This window comes from Gadus morhua, chromosome 11 (assembly GCF_902167405.1).
Source record: "Gadus morhua chromosome 11, gadMor3.0, whole genome shotgun sequence".
NCBI classification, from domain to species: Eukaryota; Metazoa; Chordata; class Actinopteri; order Gadiformes; family Gadidae; genus Gadus; species Gadus morhua.
Genome location: NC_044058.1, coordinates 12415903 through 12431618, shown reverse-complemented (window position 1 = coordinate 12431618; position 15716 = coordinate 12415903). Strand labels below are relative to the sequence as shown.

General features: G+C 46.6%; 1 protein-coding gene across 1 annotated transcript in view; it reads right to left on the bottom strand.

Moving 5' to 3' along the window:
• Positions 1 to 1355: 1355 nt before the first annotated feature.
• Positions 1356 to 15716, bottom strand: part of sema6cb (semaphorin 6Cb) — a gene marked incomplete in the record, with an annotated part of 122742 nt that continues 108381 nt past the window's right edge. The window contains 1 exon segment of the mRNA XM_030370203.1: positions 1356 to 5159. Coding sequence (XP_030226063.1) covers positions 3784 to 5159 — 1376 coding nt within the window.

Here is a 15716-nt window from a genome sequence, read left to right as displayed (position 1 = left end):
GTATCTCTGAATTGTATTTTATCCGGTTCCTTCTAATTGGTCATCGATATCCAAGTTAAACGTTTTGTTTACTTCTCAGGAGAAATGTTTAGCTAGACTACGGGCTCCGGTTTAGAGTCAAGCAATTGTTGTATATTTTTCATCGCAATCGATTGATGAGCGCCTGATAAATAATTATCCATCGGACACTGGGGGAGAGCAATACATCAGCAGATGGATGTTGCCTTATTCTTCCTTATTAGCTGAACATTCCAGGCCTTGAGATGAACCCCAGCACCAATCTGCCAGAGCACAGCACGTACTGAGAGGAAATCATACATTTCCTATCATATCTGCAGTTTATTTTTCATCAAAACCCCAAAATATAAAAGGGCATTTCCAGAGGGAGAAATTAAGTATATGAAAGCAACAAAACTTAATTATGTAATAACATAATTATGTTACTTAGTCCTGTCTGTACAAGGGGTGTCGGCCTAATTAATTTCATTGGCATTTTCTGCCTTAGAAAGCTCATCAAACGCTGATGTGAATGGTTTTGATGCCGTTTTCAACCAGCTTCTTTCCTTTACAGAACCAAAAAAAGGAATTCCCCATTACGCAGTTCCTTGAAATGGAAGATATCCGACATCTGACAGATTTGTGATTCCACAAAGTCCTCAGAAGTCAAGCCAACTCACTCCATATGTGTTAGGAGTTACTACAGGTATCCAATACCAGTCATATGAGAACTGTTTTTACAAAATGTAACATCAAAAAAACAAAGCTAAGCGCCCAGGGGAAGTGACTAGATGGCTGTTTGTAAACTAGACATATTCACACACAGAGCGACACTTGTATTATATTGTCATTTATTCCTAGTATAAGAGACATACAATGATATTTCTGCGAGTCCAGATTCACAGTAGCTCAGAAGGTGTAGACTAGAAATCATACAAAAAAAACATACTGCTGAATCACTGATCCTCCACCCCAATGGCATGTATTTACACTCAAGCCAGAAGAAATCAAATACAGATTTCCCTCGCTTCGATCCATTCCCTTTCCCCACACAATCTCACTCGACAACTGATACAAAAACACATTGAAGCCTGATAGCTGCCAAAACTTCTCTTTAGCAATCTCATGGTCTGTCTTAAATTGGGGTTATTCGGCTGACATTTTTATACTCTTGTAATTGTCTGGTAACTCCACACTAACTTAGGTTTAGTCAACCCCAGCCCAGGTCCTAGTGACTCAAGGGCTATTTATTCCTCTCAATTACTGACTAGTTAATGATGTGCTTTGTCAATTTAGCCCCAGGACATAGCAATCAATGGCTCCCAATTGCAGTTCCTTATAGATTGCTGTCTTGTTGATTTCCGGTAATTGAAATTTTCAGCACACCAGGGCCAAAATAACTTTGCCCGACACTGTGACAGCAGAGTTCTGAGACAGGATGTATTTCCTGGGCTGGCTCTACTGACCCTTATATGCATCTCGTCTACGAATGTTTAGCGAACTAGTGACTCCCTCAGATCTTTGCTCTTCTCTCTAGCTCTATATACGATGACCCATTCATTGGGAGGGGGGGGGGGGGGGGGAGATTATTTCAGGGTTATGTGTGCATACTCTTTAAACACACGTCGATTTTGACTTTGATTTACTGTAGTTTCACAGAGCTGGTAACTCTGGGTGTTGAGCATTGCTGAATTTGCGTCCTTGTTCATTCATACTGCAAAATGCCATGTAAGTCCTCAAAACAATTTCTTTAGCGATTCTACACAGTAAAATGTCTTATTTTCACAAAGAAAACCTATTGTATTTTCGAACTTCTATGTCTATCAGATGAAAAAAATAATCTTTTTTTTTTTAAAGCATGTTCTCTTAGGATTGGAGCCAAAAACAACAAATCTGTTTAGCAAGCATGCAATAAAAAAGTTGTATATTTGATAATTTTTGTAGTTGGATATTAATCAAGAAAAACAAAAAGAGACCCTAAACAGAAGCTAGCGCTATGAGGCCAAAACAAAGATACAATGGCAATCACGAGTGGTAAAACCCGTTGAGCGGTGAATTGGTGAAACCAGATGGATGGCTTCAAAACCCTCCCCACACTTACCCCTCAGGATGGCATCCTGGGAAGCAGGAAAACACTTGCGATGTGGACACATGTAAAGAATTACATTCCAAAACGCAAAAATATCCGCTATGGGAAATTAGTAATACCTGATATTTGATGTGAAAGACAGCACCTAAGAGTACGTTACTTTTATTCTTACTAATCTGTTCGCCAAAAGATCAAAATAACTGATGAACAACTTGCTGTGAGAAAGTGACGGCAGCGATCACTTTATAAAAATTAAGATGGGATTGTTTTTTTCTTTTTTTTGTCAAATGTTTAATATATTGTTTTGGAATGAAAGTCTTCAAATATACAATAGATATGACACGTTGACAACCATATAAAATGAGACACCATCTATAGCGTGGTGGCCATTTTTAGCTCCGTGTCATTAATCACATACAATATTAAATAAGGCACACATTTACACATACAGTTAAAATTTGGCTAGTAATTATTCCTTTATTTACAACCAATAACCACAAAGTTAATAATAATTTTACTAACTGCAGTCCATACTATGTAATGTCCATGTGCCTTCACGGCATACAAGGTTTTCTCTAGTCCTTTTTGGGCATTTTTTTAAATATATATCTTTGTATCCATTCGGGAGACGCTACGGAGCACCATTTTAACATTCAGTAAAAAAAAAAAAAACTTTTTTGTATGCAACTCAACCCATCTTGCCCAGTCGTGAGCAAATCTTATCACATGGCAACCAAGCACACAACATCTTAACAACACCTGCCGACTTCCCTAATTGGTTAGAATGCTATGCCAATTAGCCAATTAGCTGGTGTGGTGACGCATGCATTCAGAGCTCCACGGAACGTGATTAGACAGCGCTGATCTCGTATGCGGGGGGAAGGATAATTAACATAGAAAATAAATTAAAGGACCGTCTGTATTGAAGCGTCTCATTCCGTATTATCGCCATTATCAAGGCTGTGAATGTGTTGATGAAGTACATGTTTGCTTTCCCTAGACCTTCGCGGTCCTCATCTGAATTGGACTGTGGCCAGTGTTTTTCTTCTTCTTCTTCTTTTATAGCCTACGACTAAAGTGAGGCCGAAACAAAACTACCTTTAGGGGAGATGTCTTGCATCCCACATTACATGTACTGCATATGTATACATATACCGTGTGGATATAAACACACACATATATACATACACCAGCTTATAAACACATCTGAGGGTGGAGGGCAGGGAAGTCAGGGCTGGTTATCAACACTACATCTGAGAAAGTAAGCAAAGGCAAAACAAAAGTCCAATTCAACAGCATTGCAGGAGGTCATAGCTTCCAAGTCTTCAAGATGTCAATATATTTTGTCCGACCCTCCTGTGGCCATTGTTTAAAAAATAAAGAAAAAAGAGGAGCAACTTGCATTTTAAATGGACAATGAGAATATTGGCAGCCTTTCATCGTGTGGCAGCATTACGGTACACTAGTCTGTCAAGGGTTTATAAGCGAGTAGCTGAGCAATACCAATATGGTACAAAGATATTTGTTTGGACAAAAGAGAAGAGAAAAAAAAGCAAATTTGGTTTCTTGTCCACATAGCAAACGGCTGCCACGCGTCCAATCCTCTCTGTAGCAGTCTGTATTTCAACCGTTTTCTAAGGGAACATTCAGGAGGGACAATCTTTCTCCATAGTCTTAGAAGTTCGCCTCCGTGGAGCTCAGTAGTTGAACTTTCCCTGCTGGTTGACCGGAGAGGTGGCCGGTATGAACAGGGGCTTGGGCGGGACGTCGGGCTTGAGGGAGGTGGTCCGGCGCACGATGGCCCCCCGGTGCATTACCTCCTGCTGCTCGCCGCTGTAGCTGAGCTGCCGCGCCAGGTACCCGTTGGGGATGACGGGGTAGTGCACCTCGCACGCGCTCCCGGTGGAGTTCATCCGGGCCAGGAGGGGGGGGGGCTGGTGCGGCCCGCCGTTCCGCTGCCCGAAGCTGTGCTGCCGCGGGATCATGCCTCCGCCTCCTCCTGCACCTCCTCCTCCTCCTCCTCCCGCACCTCCTCCTGCTCCACCTCCTGCTCCTCCGTTGGACATCTTGGCGGCGGCGGCGAGGAGCGAGTGCCTCTGGGAGGAGTGCCTCCGCTCCAGCGTGGACTGGTGGTGAGAGTGAATGTCCGGCGGGACGTCCATGCGACGGGTGAGGCTGTCCCGGGGTAACGTGGAGGAGCTGTAGTAGGGCGCTGACTCCGTCTCCGGGATCTGGGGCTGGATACGCGTGGCCACTGCCAGCTGGCTGCTGCCGAAGCCGCCGCTGGCCATCAGACCGGAGGGGCTCATGAGCTGGGCGTTCTTGCTGCTGCTGCTGGCCTCGTGGATGTGCTTCAGCAACTCGTCCAGGGAGGTGACTTCCATGACCTTCTGTGGATAGCAAGGGTAGGGGTGCTGGGAAAGAATGCGGTCCACGTTAGGAATCTTGCGGTCTTCCGGATGCAGGGGTCCGCACATCAGTGCCTGCCCGTTGGACAGGCCATGGGAGTAAGGGTAGCTGGCCTGGTGCAGCAGGGCGGAGCTGGGCCTGGAGCTCATGTTGTGCGACTTGGGCTCCTTTGCGTTGTTGCAGTTCTGGTTCCGCTCCCACTGGTTCTTGAAGGCCTTCATGCTCTTGATTGGCAGCTCGGGCGTGGATTCCGGCGTGGGCAGGCCGGACAGCTCCGAGGAGTGGTGCAGGTGGTGGGGGTGCACCAGGTCGCCCATGGTGACCCCGTGGTGCCCGCTCCTCCGGGGATGGTGGTGCTCCTTGCTGTTGGAGAAGAAGGAGTTGTAGATCTTGGGCGAGGACACCTCCAGCTTGTCGTCCTTGTTCTGGCCATCCAGCAGGCCGTTGAGCTTGGCCAGGCTGCGGAGGGACAGGGCGTGGGGGATGGGAGCCTCCGGATCCTTGGCCAGCCTCTTTGTCTTGTGGCCTGTGTGGTTGCAGTAGCAGGAGACCAGGAAGCCGGAGAGAAAGGCGCCCAGGACGAAGGCCACCAGCACACAGGCGATGAGGAGGGTGTAGTGGACGCTGTGGTTAGACTTATCCACATCTGGGGGCCGCCGCACTCCTACACGACAAGAGACAGCGAGGGAGAGAGTCAATACAGGTTTCAAAAACAGGAATGGCCAATTTAACAAGTGGAAGAGGCCTTTTTACCGGGCTTTTAAAATAGGTCAATGAGCAGCTGGGACAGACAGGTTATGTTTACAGAGGCCCGCTCTGCATGGGAGCCAGCATGGAATAGGTTGCAGTGTTTGAAGTAAGCTCCTGGCTTCCACCTTTTCCACTGCTAACCGATCAATAAAGCATTTCCTGCCAAGTATTTCTGCGCTTTCCCCCTCTGACTGGGAGCGTGGCGGCAAAAGCCAACAACTCCCCAGTCGACAGGAAACCTAACTCTGAAATGAAGCGTCTGGCTTTAAAATATTGATGAGGTGCGCGCTGCCACCAGCCTGAAGCGGGCCCCTCTGAAGCCCTTGCTCGGCCCGGCCGGTTTGAGGGCCGGGACGTGGCACCTGGCATGACGGCACCGGCCAAAAATAACACATCTGTCCCTGGAGCCGGCCGAGTGTCACCTCTGCCAACGCTGAATCAAATTAGGTCATGGGCTTAAGTCAAATGAATCCTTGAGGAACACCCGTCCACGGCCCTGGAAACACAGGTGTTCTCTTTGCGGCCCCAGCACAATCACCGTGTAAACGGCCCCTGGTGACACGACCCAGACCGAGGAGCTCTGGCCTAATGGCGTGGAAATAATATAAAGGGATTGAAACCTGCCACTTTTCATAATCCCGCCTCATTTTCGAAGAGGCTGTGCCATCTGCAATGCCAAACCCCTTTCTAGCCTTAATGACAGCTCCTGTGAAATTGATTAGTCTGGGAAAAGGAGACAGACAGCTTGCACCAGGGAGTGGGGGGGAATAGGGGGAGATGGGGGAGAGCAAACACACGCAGGTGTTCCAAACAAGCTTGATTCAAAGGGAAATGAAAGCCTCACTCAGGTGTCAAAATAGACAATAATTCCACAACAATCGGTCTCGTACCAAGGCCGACGTGTGTAGGAAAGGATTCAGGGACGCGCAAACGTGATGTGTCGCATCGTACGGCGCTCTCTTTGCTTGCATGTTCAGGGGAGACGGTGAACTTGTACACACATTAATTTCCCAAAAAAAGGCTTACGCTAAAGGTATTGATGAATACTACTTGAAAAGGCACTACTTGACCTTCCTCTTTGTGCACAAGTCTGTGACTAAGGTCAATATTTGTAGAGCCTGCTACGAGAGAATAAAAAGGCTCAGGTTTAGTGGTTGAATGAAATTCACAAAGTATGTGGGTGAGTGGCTTCCACAGCACTTTTGTATTGTACGCATAGAGTATGAAATGGAGCAAACAACTCCTCCACCTCTTGGGATCCTCAAAGCCTAGCCGGTACAGAATCGTTTACAAGCAAAGGGCAAAATTACAAGTAGAATGAAACAGGCTTTATTTTTCTATTCTTGATATGTTCGTGTGCGTGCAAATGCCAATTTGCGCGCGAGCGAACACATTCTAATAGAGTGGGATTATGCAGTTGGTAAAGTTTTTTCTGCGGAGCCATCCTTCAAGCTTTTCTGTGTGACAGTATACTAACAGGCTTATTATCTCTGCCAAACGTCTTTACCCGCCACCATTTCCCTATACAAAGATGGAACACTTATTAATAGTACACACAAAGTCTTTCTGGGAAGGAACATTTCGATGGAGCTTCAATATATAAAAAGAAAAAAGCTCAATGTTTAGCCAGTTCTCTTTTTATGATTGCACAGGCTTATCACCACATTAAAAACTCATAAATCATAATTGATCTCCCAATTGGAAAGACATCTAAATTGAAGCCGCTGTAAACCAGACTAAAACCTTTATTTAATCTTTAACTGATCCGTTTGTTTTCCTAGGGGCGAGAGCTATTCAATGACATTCAACCCGTCAATCAGCAGTTGTGTGTCATGGATCTAACTGACCATGCATTGAGGGGGGGGGGGGGGGGGGGGCAAGCAAACAGACTGGACCAATGCAGTTTGATCGCAAAGGCAAGCTGTTTCTATAGATGACTGACAAAACTCCCCCCCCCCCCGCTCTGCTTTCAACTCCGTGGTCTGACCCTGCCGCCAGAGGGGGGACACAGCCGTAGAGGGTGACTCACCCTCCCCCCCCACCAAACTCCATCACCGTGGGGGGTCGTGGGTGGTTGGTTGTGGAACAACACCTCCTGGTCCAGATCAGAGGTGGGGGGGGGTGGATGAGTCAAGTGCTACAGCAGGGGGGAGAGAGGGGGGAGGAGGTGCTCCACACAGAGGGAGATAAGCCCTCCCCCCGTCCGTTCAATTGACCTGTCACAACAAGCCTCGGAGCGGCCGGATGACTCCATCACTGACATATGGTGGGGGGCTCACGGCGAAATTAATACCCAGCGAGCGCTGGTGATGTTGTGTGGGTGGGGAGGGGGGCAATCAGCAGGAATCTGGGTGGGTGGGGCTGGTGGGCTTAGGAGGGTGTCATTGACAGACCACTGTGACCGGGCATTAATGCCAGTGCCCAGGCCCCATATTAAATGCATCACATTTGCAGCTAAAGACCTTTGTAAACAGGAAGGCATTGATATGCTTCAGTTGGTTTTTGTCAGGATTTTGTTGTTTTAGCTGTGCTGGTGCGTGCTCTGTTTATGTTCTCTATTGTACTTTCAGATTTATTTATTTTTTCTGAATTTTAAAAGAATAATGTTTAGAATCATCCTCGATATATCAAACAATATTTGATATGAACCCACATATATATATATATACATACATATACATATACATATATATATATATATACACATATATATACATATATATATACATATATATATATATATACACATACATACATACATACATACATATATATATATATACACACATACAAACATCCATATATATACACATATATATAAATATATACATATACATATATATATATATATATATATATATATATATACACACACACATATATATATATACACATATATATATATATATATATATATACACACATATATATATACACATATATATATACATGATATATATATATATCATGTATCATGAAATCGTATATCTTGATATGAAGTTATATAACAGCATCAGTACATTCACCTCAGGTAGAGGACACAACTCCCTTAACTCTGTGCCACTCATTTCAATGTTTGGGTCCTTCCAGAGACCCTTGCATTCCCTTCCTGTCAGTGGCCGTGAGACGTTATACTTCTGTATCCCAGCCCGGTGACGGCTTAATATAGAGAAAGTCAAATGGCCAGTCAGTCTAACGGTGAACAAACAGATGGAGGGTGTGTGTGTGTGATTGTATGCATCTGTTTGTCAGTGTGCGTGGTTTCCAAAAGGTTTTGGAGATGGGGAAGAGAGAGAACGTGATGAACTTCAAACTGTGTGTCAGACTATGTGAACCAGGTGGTGTGTGTGTGTGTGTGTGTGTGTGTGTGTGTGTGTGTGTGTGTGTGTGTGTGTGTGTGTGTGTGTGTGTGTGTGTATGTGTGTGTGTGTGTGTGTGTGTGTGTGTGTGTGTGTGTGTGTGTGTGTTGGGGGGGGGATGCAAGAATTCAGCTACTCTGATCAGAGATCACAGGGATGGCGTAGAAGTACGAAGGAATGAGCAAAAAAAAAAGGCAGATGAACGAGAAGAGTGACAGCGAGGAGGTGGGCGTTTGATAGAGAGAGGGAGAGACAGAGAGCGAGAGACAGAGAGATAGAGAGAGCGAGAGAGTGACAGGGCGGATGAGTGACAGTATGTTTTTAAGCAATGCACTGCAGCGCAAGTTTTGTGAGGGAAGAGAGAGGGAGAGAGAGAGAGCGAGGGAGGCAGAGAGAGCGAGACAGAGAGACAGAGAGCGACAAAGTGCAAGAGAGAGAGACCTGCTTTCACCGCACTTGTTCCACAGCACTGTAGGAAGAGCATCTCTCTCTGTGATTGCATCCGTATTGTTAAAAATAGACAGGGAGCAGCAGCATGTTATGTAAGCAGACCAAAGCTTTACATATCCTCTATGCTGGGGCTGAGTAATTGGAGATGGGTTTGTGCGTGGGAAAAACAAAGGCGCAAGCACTCCATCTCTCTCGCTCTCTCCCCCCATCCCTGTCTCTCTGTCTGTGGTTATGGGCTTCTGTATGCCAAGAGTTCTCCCTTTGTTAGTGAGGGAGTTAATGTGGGAAACAAAGTGGAACAGATAGGACAGCTACTCCTGGAGCTCATAGACCCTGAATTAGCCCAATTAGAGAACGCCTGGAAGCCCTCCTATAGGAGCGGTTGACTCGAGACAAACCACCACTCGTGACAACACGTGTTGTCATTGTAGACTCTGCTCCAAGGCGTGATTGACAGTGCGCGTGGTCTTGATGTGTGGTTTTAAGTTTCCCCGAGCTGAAAGGGAGAGAGAGAGCTTCTCTGTAGTTCCCAGAGAGTTGCTGATGTGCGGTAATAGCACAACTTATGATTTCACAAATTGGTTGAAACCATTAATGGCAAAGACGCAAATGTGTGCAAGGGATTTTGCAGGAAGTTGTGGATTTCCTGAGTCTATACAAGGAAACACTTTCAAATGCAAAACAATTTGAAAAGGAACAATCCAAATGGGGGGCAGAACAATTTCACTGAAATTGTTTTATTTTTTCCTCAAGGGTGCCTTTAAGTGGTTTACAGCCCAGGAAACAACTTCTGTGTTCTATTTTTGTACATTAATTGAGACGGCTCCCTGAAACAGCCTTGATTAGTTTCACTTTCTCTAAGCTAAGGACTGTGTGTAATTGTTTGGCTAATGGCGTCTCCATCCCAACTAAAAGACACCAAGAAGAATCTCCTTGAGGCATCGTAGGCTATCATTATCAATCCCCCCCCCCCCAATCCCACTCCAATCAGGAAATTCTGAAAATGACTCCTTCCACAGAAAAATAAAAAATGAGCAGTTAAAACTGTTAAAAGACTCCTGATGGGCTGAAATGAGGAAATAATAAAGTATTCTTTGTCAAGCTCAGGTTGTGAAAAGAGAGCAGTTTTCCTTCTCGGCTCAAAAACTTGACAGTTTAAATACAGAGTGGATGTTAACTGACAGACCTGGTTAATGAACACTGCATGACTGCATGCACTACCGCTTGAAAAGTGAGTGCGTGTGTGTGTTGATCCCACCTGTGTACGAGTGCATGCGTGTGTATTACCAACCCCAAAGTGTGTGTGTGTGTGTGTGTTGGTGCGTGTGTGCGCTCACAAGGGGCCTGGATGCTGAGTGAGGGAATTCAATCATGTACTCCCGTTATTAGGAATTTGCATAATATTCCACCTCAGTGAGCGACCAATTGGATGCAGTTCTATTTCTGCGAGAGGTAAGAAGATATGCTGTAATATATCACATCCCCCTCCGACGGCTCCACACAGTAACAAGCAGCACAGCCCCTTCCAGGTGTGCTGATGCGTGCCGACCATTGACAGGTTTCATTAGGGTTTTAATTGGGTACAGGTAAATTAGGCATCATGGCGGAGCGTCGTGATCACATGATACGCCGCTCCTTCTCTCGCGCGCGCGCGTCTCCTTTGAACATGGCTCACGTCTCAATCAAAACAACCCTTTTCACTCTGCTGACAACAGTGTGGTGCCCCGGTGTCTAATGAATCAGGATACCAACACGACACAAGCAGGGAGGGGGGGGGGGGGGGGGGGGGGGTGCTCTTGTTCACGCAGGGTTAAAAACAAATCAATGAACTACACACAGCAACAGGGAGTTAGAGGAGGGAACTACGCGTTTTGGGGCAGGGAAAGCAACCGGTTTCCAAGCTCTGCATTTCGCCCATGAACACACAGCTGGGTTGAGGGAGCAGGGTCACAAGGAAACTTGAAAGAACAGTCCATGTCAAAGACCAGAATTGGTGCATTTGTATGGTTCAAATAATAATCTGATCATCTGAGTACTGTATTTCAGGGGACGAGTCTCTCTAAAGTTGACCATTGAGGTAACAGTTCCGCAGATCAGAAGAATGAACTAAGGAGGAGGCTGGTTCAGCTCCAACTGAGGAGGCGGGGTCAACTACAACTGGGGAGGCGGGGTCAACTTCAACTATGGAGTCGGGGTCAACTTCAACTATGGAGTCGGGGTCAACTTCAACTGAGGAGGCGGGGTCAACTTCAACTGAGGAGGCGGGGTCAACTTCAACTATGGAGTCGGGATCAACTTCAACTATGGAGTCGGGGTCAACTTCAACTGAGGAGGCGGGGTCAACTTCAACTGAGGAGGCGGGGTCAACTTCAACTGAGGAGGCGGGGTCAACTTCAACTGAGGAGGCGGGGTCAACTTCAACTATGGAGTCGGGATCAACTTCAACTATGGAGTCGGGGTCAACTTCAACTGAGGAGGCGGGGTCAACTTCAACTGAGGAGGCGGGGTCAACTTCAACTGAGGAGGCGGGGTCAACTTCAACTGAGGAGGCGGGGTCAACTTCGACTATGGAGTCGGGATCAACTTCAACTATGGAGTCGGGGTCAACTTCAACTGAGGAGGCGGGGTCAACTTCAACTGAGGAGGCGGGGTCAACTTCAACTGAGGAGGCGGGGTCAACTTCAACTGAGGAGGCGGGGTCAACTTCGACTGAGGAGGCGGGGTCAACTTCAACTGAGGAGGCGGGGTCACCTGTAATGGAAGATTAGGCAGGCAGGTACCAGGGCAGGACAGGGGTGATAAAAACTCACAAGGGCACGAGTGTTAAACTGTGTTAATAATCTGCACCTTAGGCTGCCAAGAAATTCTCCACAAACTGCTTTTAAAAACTCCCTGACTCACTGTCCACCTCAACCATGAAATGAGTAATGTTTGCTCATTTGATTAAAAATGTCATTAAACTCACCGGGCGATGGAAAGAGGAGCGTTCTGTAATGGTAATGACTCGTAAGGTGTTATACACATCGCCCCTAGCTAGCCACGACGCAAACATGATGTCACTCATAATGGCCGTAAAGCGCGCAGTCCAGAGCGCGCTAGTGTGCAGAACCGAGGAGGAGAAAAAGGGGGTGTCAAGGGTGTGTTTGCATAAGTGCCATTACGCCATGCCTGGAAGTAATGGGATGCCAAATTGGCTTCCACCACTGAGTGAATTAATTCTATGAGTGGGGTTTGTGTTAAATTAGAGACGACTGATTGTTGCTAGCACTATGTGTGTGTGTGTGTGTTCGTCTCAGACAACTCTGACTTATAAATGGTTAAAAGAAAATGACCCGTGTAGTGTTTTGCGTCTCCCCTCCTCTGAGCTCAACCTTGGTCCCGTCAACGTCAGCATGCTAAATTATTAGAAAACGTTTCAGTCGTCGGCCTCCATTCAGCGCTTCAACTCGTTTTCCGTCCCAGCCCGTCGCTGAGCTCGCCAAATTCCCTGATTGGCCAACAGTCAGCGACAAAAGGTGGGAGCGACAGTAAGGGCGCTGCTGCTTTGATTGGCCAATGAACTCTGGAATACCCTTGGGCCCCCAGCGGGATAACACAGCGTATCTAAATGTTCTCTGCCCGGAGACCGGGGGGAATTATTCTAATATAAGCAAGCAGGGTGAGGAGGAAGGATCATGACGACTAGTGTGAGTGACGTGCGGCGTAGCCCGGGCTAATGTTTACATGGGAGCGGATGCAGCCCGCTGTCTCTCAAGATACTAAGTGGTATAAATAACCGCTGGGAGACAACGCGGCGTAATGCCCTCCACCGCTCCAAGGACACATTCCTCCTTCATGTGAAAGTTCAGGCCGAGTTCACCCTCTGTTCCTCCTGCAGTGTTTTAATGAGTTTTCAGAACGCTCTCCTCCTCCTCCCTCCCCACTATTATCGGGCTGTCTCCCCCGCGCTCCTCAGCTAAATTAGCTACGAGCGCTAGCTTTGGGGGGGGGGTAGGGGTGGGGGGGGGGGGGGGGGGGTGTTCTCCACGCTGATTCCTCGGCACGTGTATAGACGGGGTGTGTGAAGATAAGGTCAATTGAGAATTGGGGGCACAACCAAGGCAAATACGCAAGATGGTTTGGAAAGGGCTGGAAGCCTTACGTACCACCGTTTTGCTAACAAACAGTCCTGTATTTCCCAACCATGGGGGATGCGGCCTTGGTTCCCTGACAGACACAGCCCTGCTCTGACTTGACTGCTGGCATTTTTCTAAATAGCAATAGGTCAACAAGTTCCCAGGCCGGGAATCCAAAGCAGGGCCCCAATTGAATACAGAACTTCACAGTTAGTTTTAATATTCATGTACTCAGTTCTCTATTTAAACCCTTTTATGTGTATGCTGCATAAAAAGAAAACAAAGCTTTTGTTGTTGCCGCTTGTGATTTGTCTGTAAGGTGTGTTAAAAGGTTGAACGTTTTATGGATATGAAAAATGTATTCTCCAGAGTGATAAATACATATTTCCTTTTTTCAAAACTCTTTCTAAGTCATTAAACATTTTTTAAATGCCTTTCAGAGTTGCAAGTTAGTAGCTCAGGGGATCAAGTTGTTATGCCCCTGTTTGCTCAAGGGCGCTATTACAGCACCGTGGCACCATTTACACAAATGATCATCTCCTTATGAAATTATCTGCGATCTAGTTCTGCTGAGTAAAGCAATGCTAAGCAGATGGGGACAGATGTAAAGATAATCAGAGAGAAGGGTGGAGAGAGAGAGAGAGAGAGAAGGGTGGAGAGAGAGAGAGAGAGAGAGAGAGAGAGAGAGAGAGAGAGAGAGAGAGAGAGAGAGAGAGAGAGAGAGAGAGAGAGAGAGAGAGAGAGAGAGAGAGAGAGAGAGAGGGATAAAGACAGACAGGGGGAGAGAGAATAATAGAGAGAGCAAGTGAATAGGCGGGAGGGAAAATGAGAAGCAATATATATATATATGCATAGAGAGAGAGAAAATCAGATAGTGAAAGAGAGATAGAGCCATGGAAAGCTGGAGAGCGACAGAGAGGGAGATGAAAAGAACAATGGGAAATGTTCATTGAAATGAACAACAATGTGGGAGTGCAGCCCTGTTTCTTGCCCAAACGCATCACCACGGTCCTCTGATCAAGCACCACCACCTCTAACAGATTGGGTCCACCGTGTTCCTAATAGATCCACATCCTCCCACCTGTCCTTCCACTGTCCCCCAGGAAGCTGTTTTATTTGTGGGGTTCAGATTTGATGATTTACATTTAAAGAGCGGATTGGCATGGTGACCGGAGACGAGGCAGCCATGGACGGTTGCTTTCTCCAGACTGATTGATGGAGTCTCTGGGACGGATTGCCATCTCACTAAAGGAGGCTGTGGACATTGGGGTTGTAACACAGAAAATTTCAGCTGCGCAGTCAAACACCCCAGATTATCCTGCCCCCCTAGAATTTAGACTGTAGAAATGGACTGGTCTCTGTGGTGTTGAAATGTAAAGCTGTTGAACTCAAAGAAGGTCTGAGGGTGGTGTGTGAGATGTGACCTGGGTTCCACATGGTGACAGTGTCGGCGCTAAGGGGGGGCATTTGGGGGCCGTGCCCCCCCTAGCGGTCATTAATGCCCCTCCTACCCCAGGTCATTATTTTATTTATTTTCCCGATAATGACCGGCGTTCTATACATTATCCCTTATATTACACGGGTCTTCTTAATGCTGTGGAACGCTCCGTTCGCTTGCATGGGGGTCCTTCACAACTTCAGGCCAAGTATAACCGTTGTCAAGGTGAACAAAGGATTTTTTGCCTCTCATGACGTCACCTCACTCCGCAAGTATTTGAGTCTTGAGTCTTGAGTCTTCGGTTGCTTAGCAACGTCTTTGGCGGACTATTTCTCAATTCTCTGCCCTTACATATTAAATGTGCAAACTGTAACTTAAAATGAATGAACGGGGATAGCACATCAATTGGGTTGTGCATGCATTGCAGGTTAGGCTTGGTTAATGCTCATTGGTTGCTGAGTAAACTTGTTACATTTGATTTCAAAATAACGTTGTTGAGCTGCAGTGCGCAGCCGCAGAATCCTGGTATTAATCGAAAATTACAGTTGGTCCTCCTATCATAGACGAAAGTTAGCCTAGCTAGCTAATTATCACCAAAAATGGATTTACGAAAATGGCTTAGACCTCCTGCTCCTCCTCAGCCAGTAGCAGACTGCGACACTCCGGCCACCACCACTAGTACAGCCACGGTCTCTGAAAGCCGAGCTGGCCCTTCTGCTAACGCAAGCTCCGAGCAACCGCCAACGGATTTAGCCCGCGCAGCCATAGAGCAACGACGATCTACAAGCCCCCCAAGTCAGCGGACAGCGGTCGACGATCTAGGGACTGAAAGGCCTGTCCAAACTGTGTTAAAACAGTATCCTATAACTCTTTACAATGGTAAGGGGACATGTTTTCCAGTTGTTAATTTATTCACTTCTTGAAGCCAGCCCTGGCTTTCATTTTAAGGCCTACTAAGCAGGTATATTGTTGATTAATGTTTGCTTTGTCTATCTATTGGTGTTTAATAGGCTTGTATACGTATGGCATTGTGTCATTTGTGCCTGGTGCGTGGCTTGTTCAATAGGCCACTTTCTGTCTGCATAAACTGCATTTATTTGCGTTTAGCA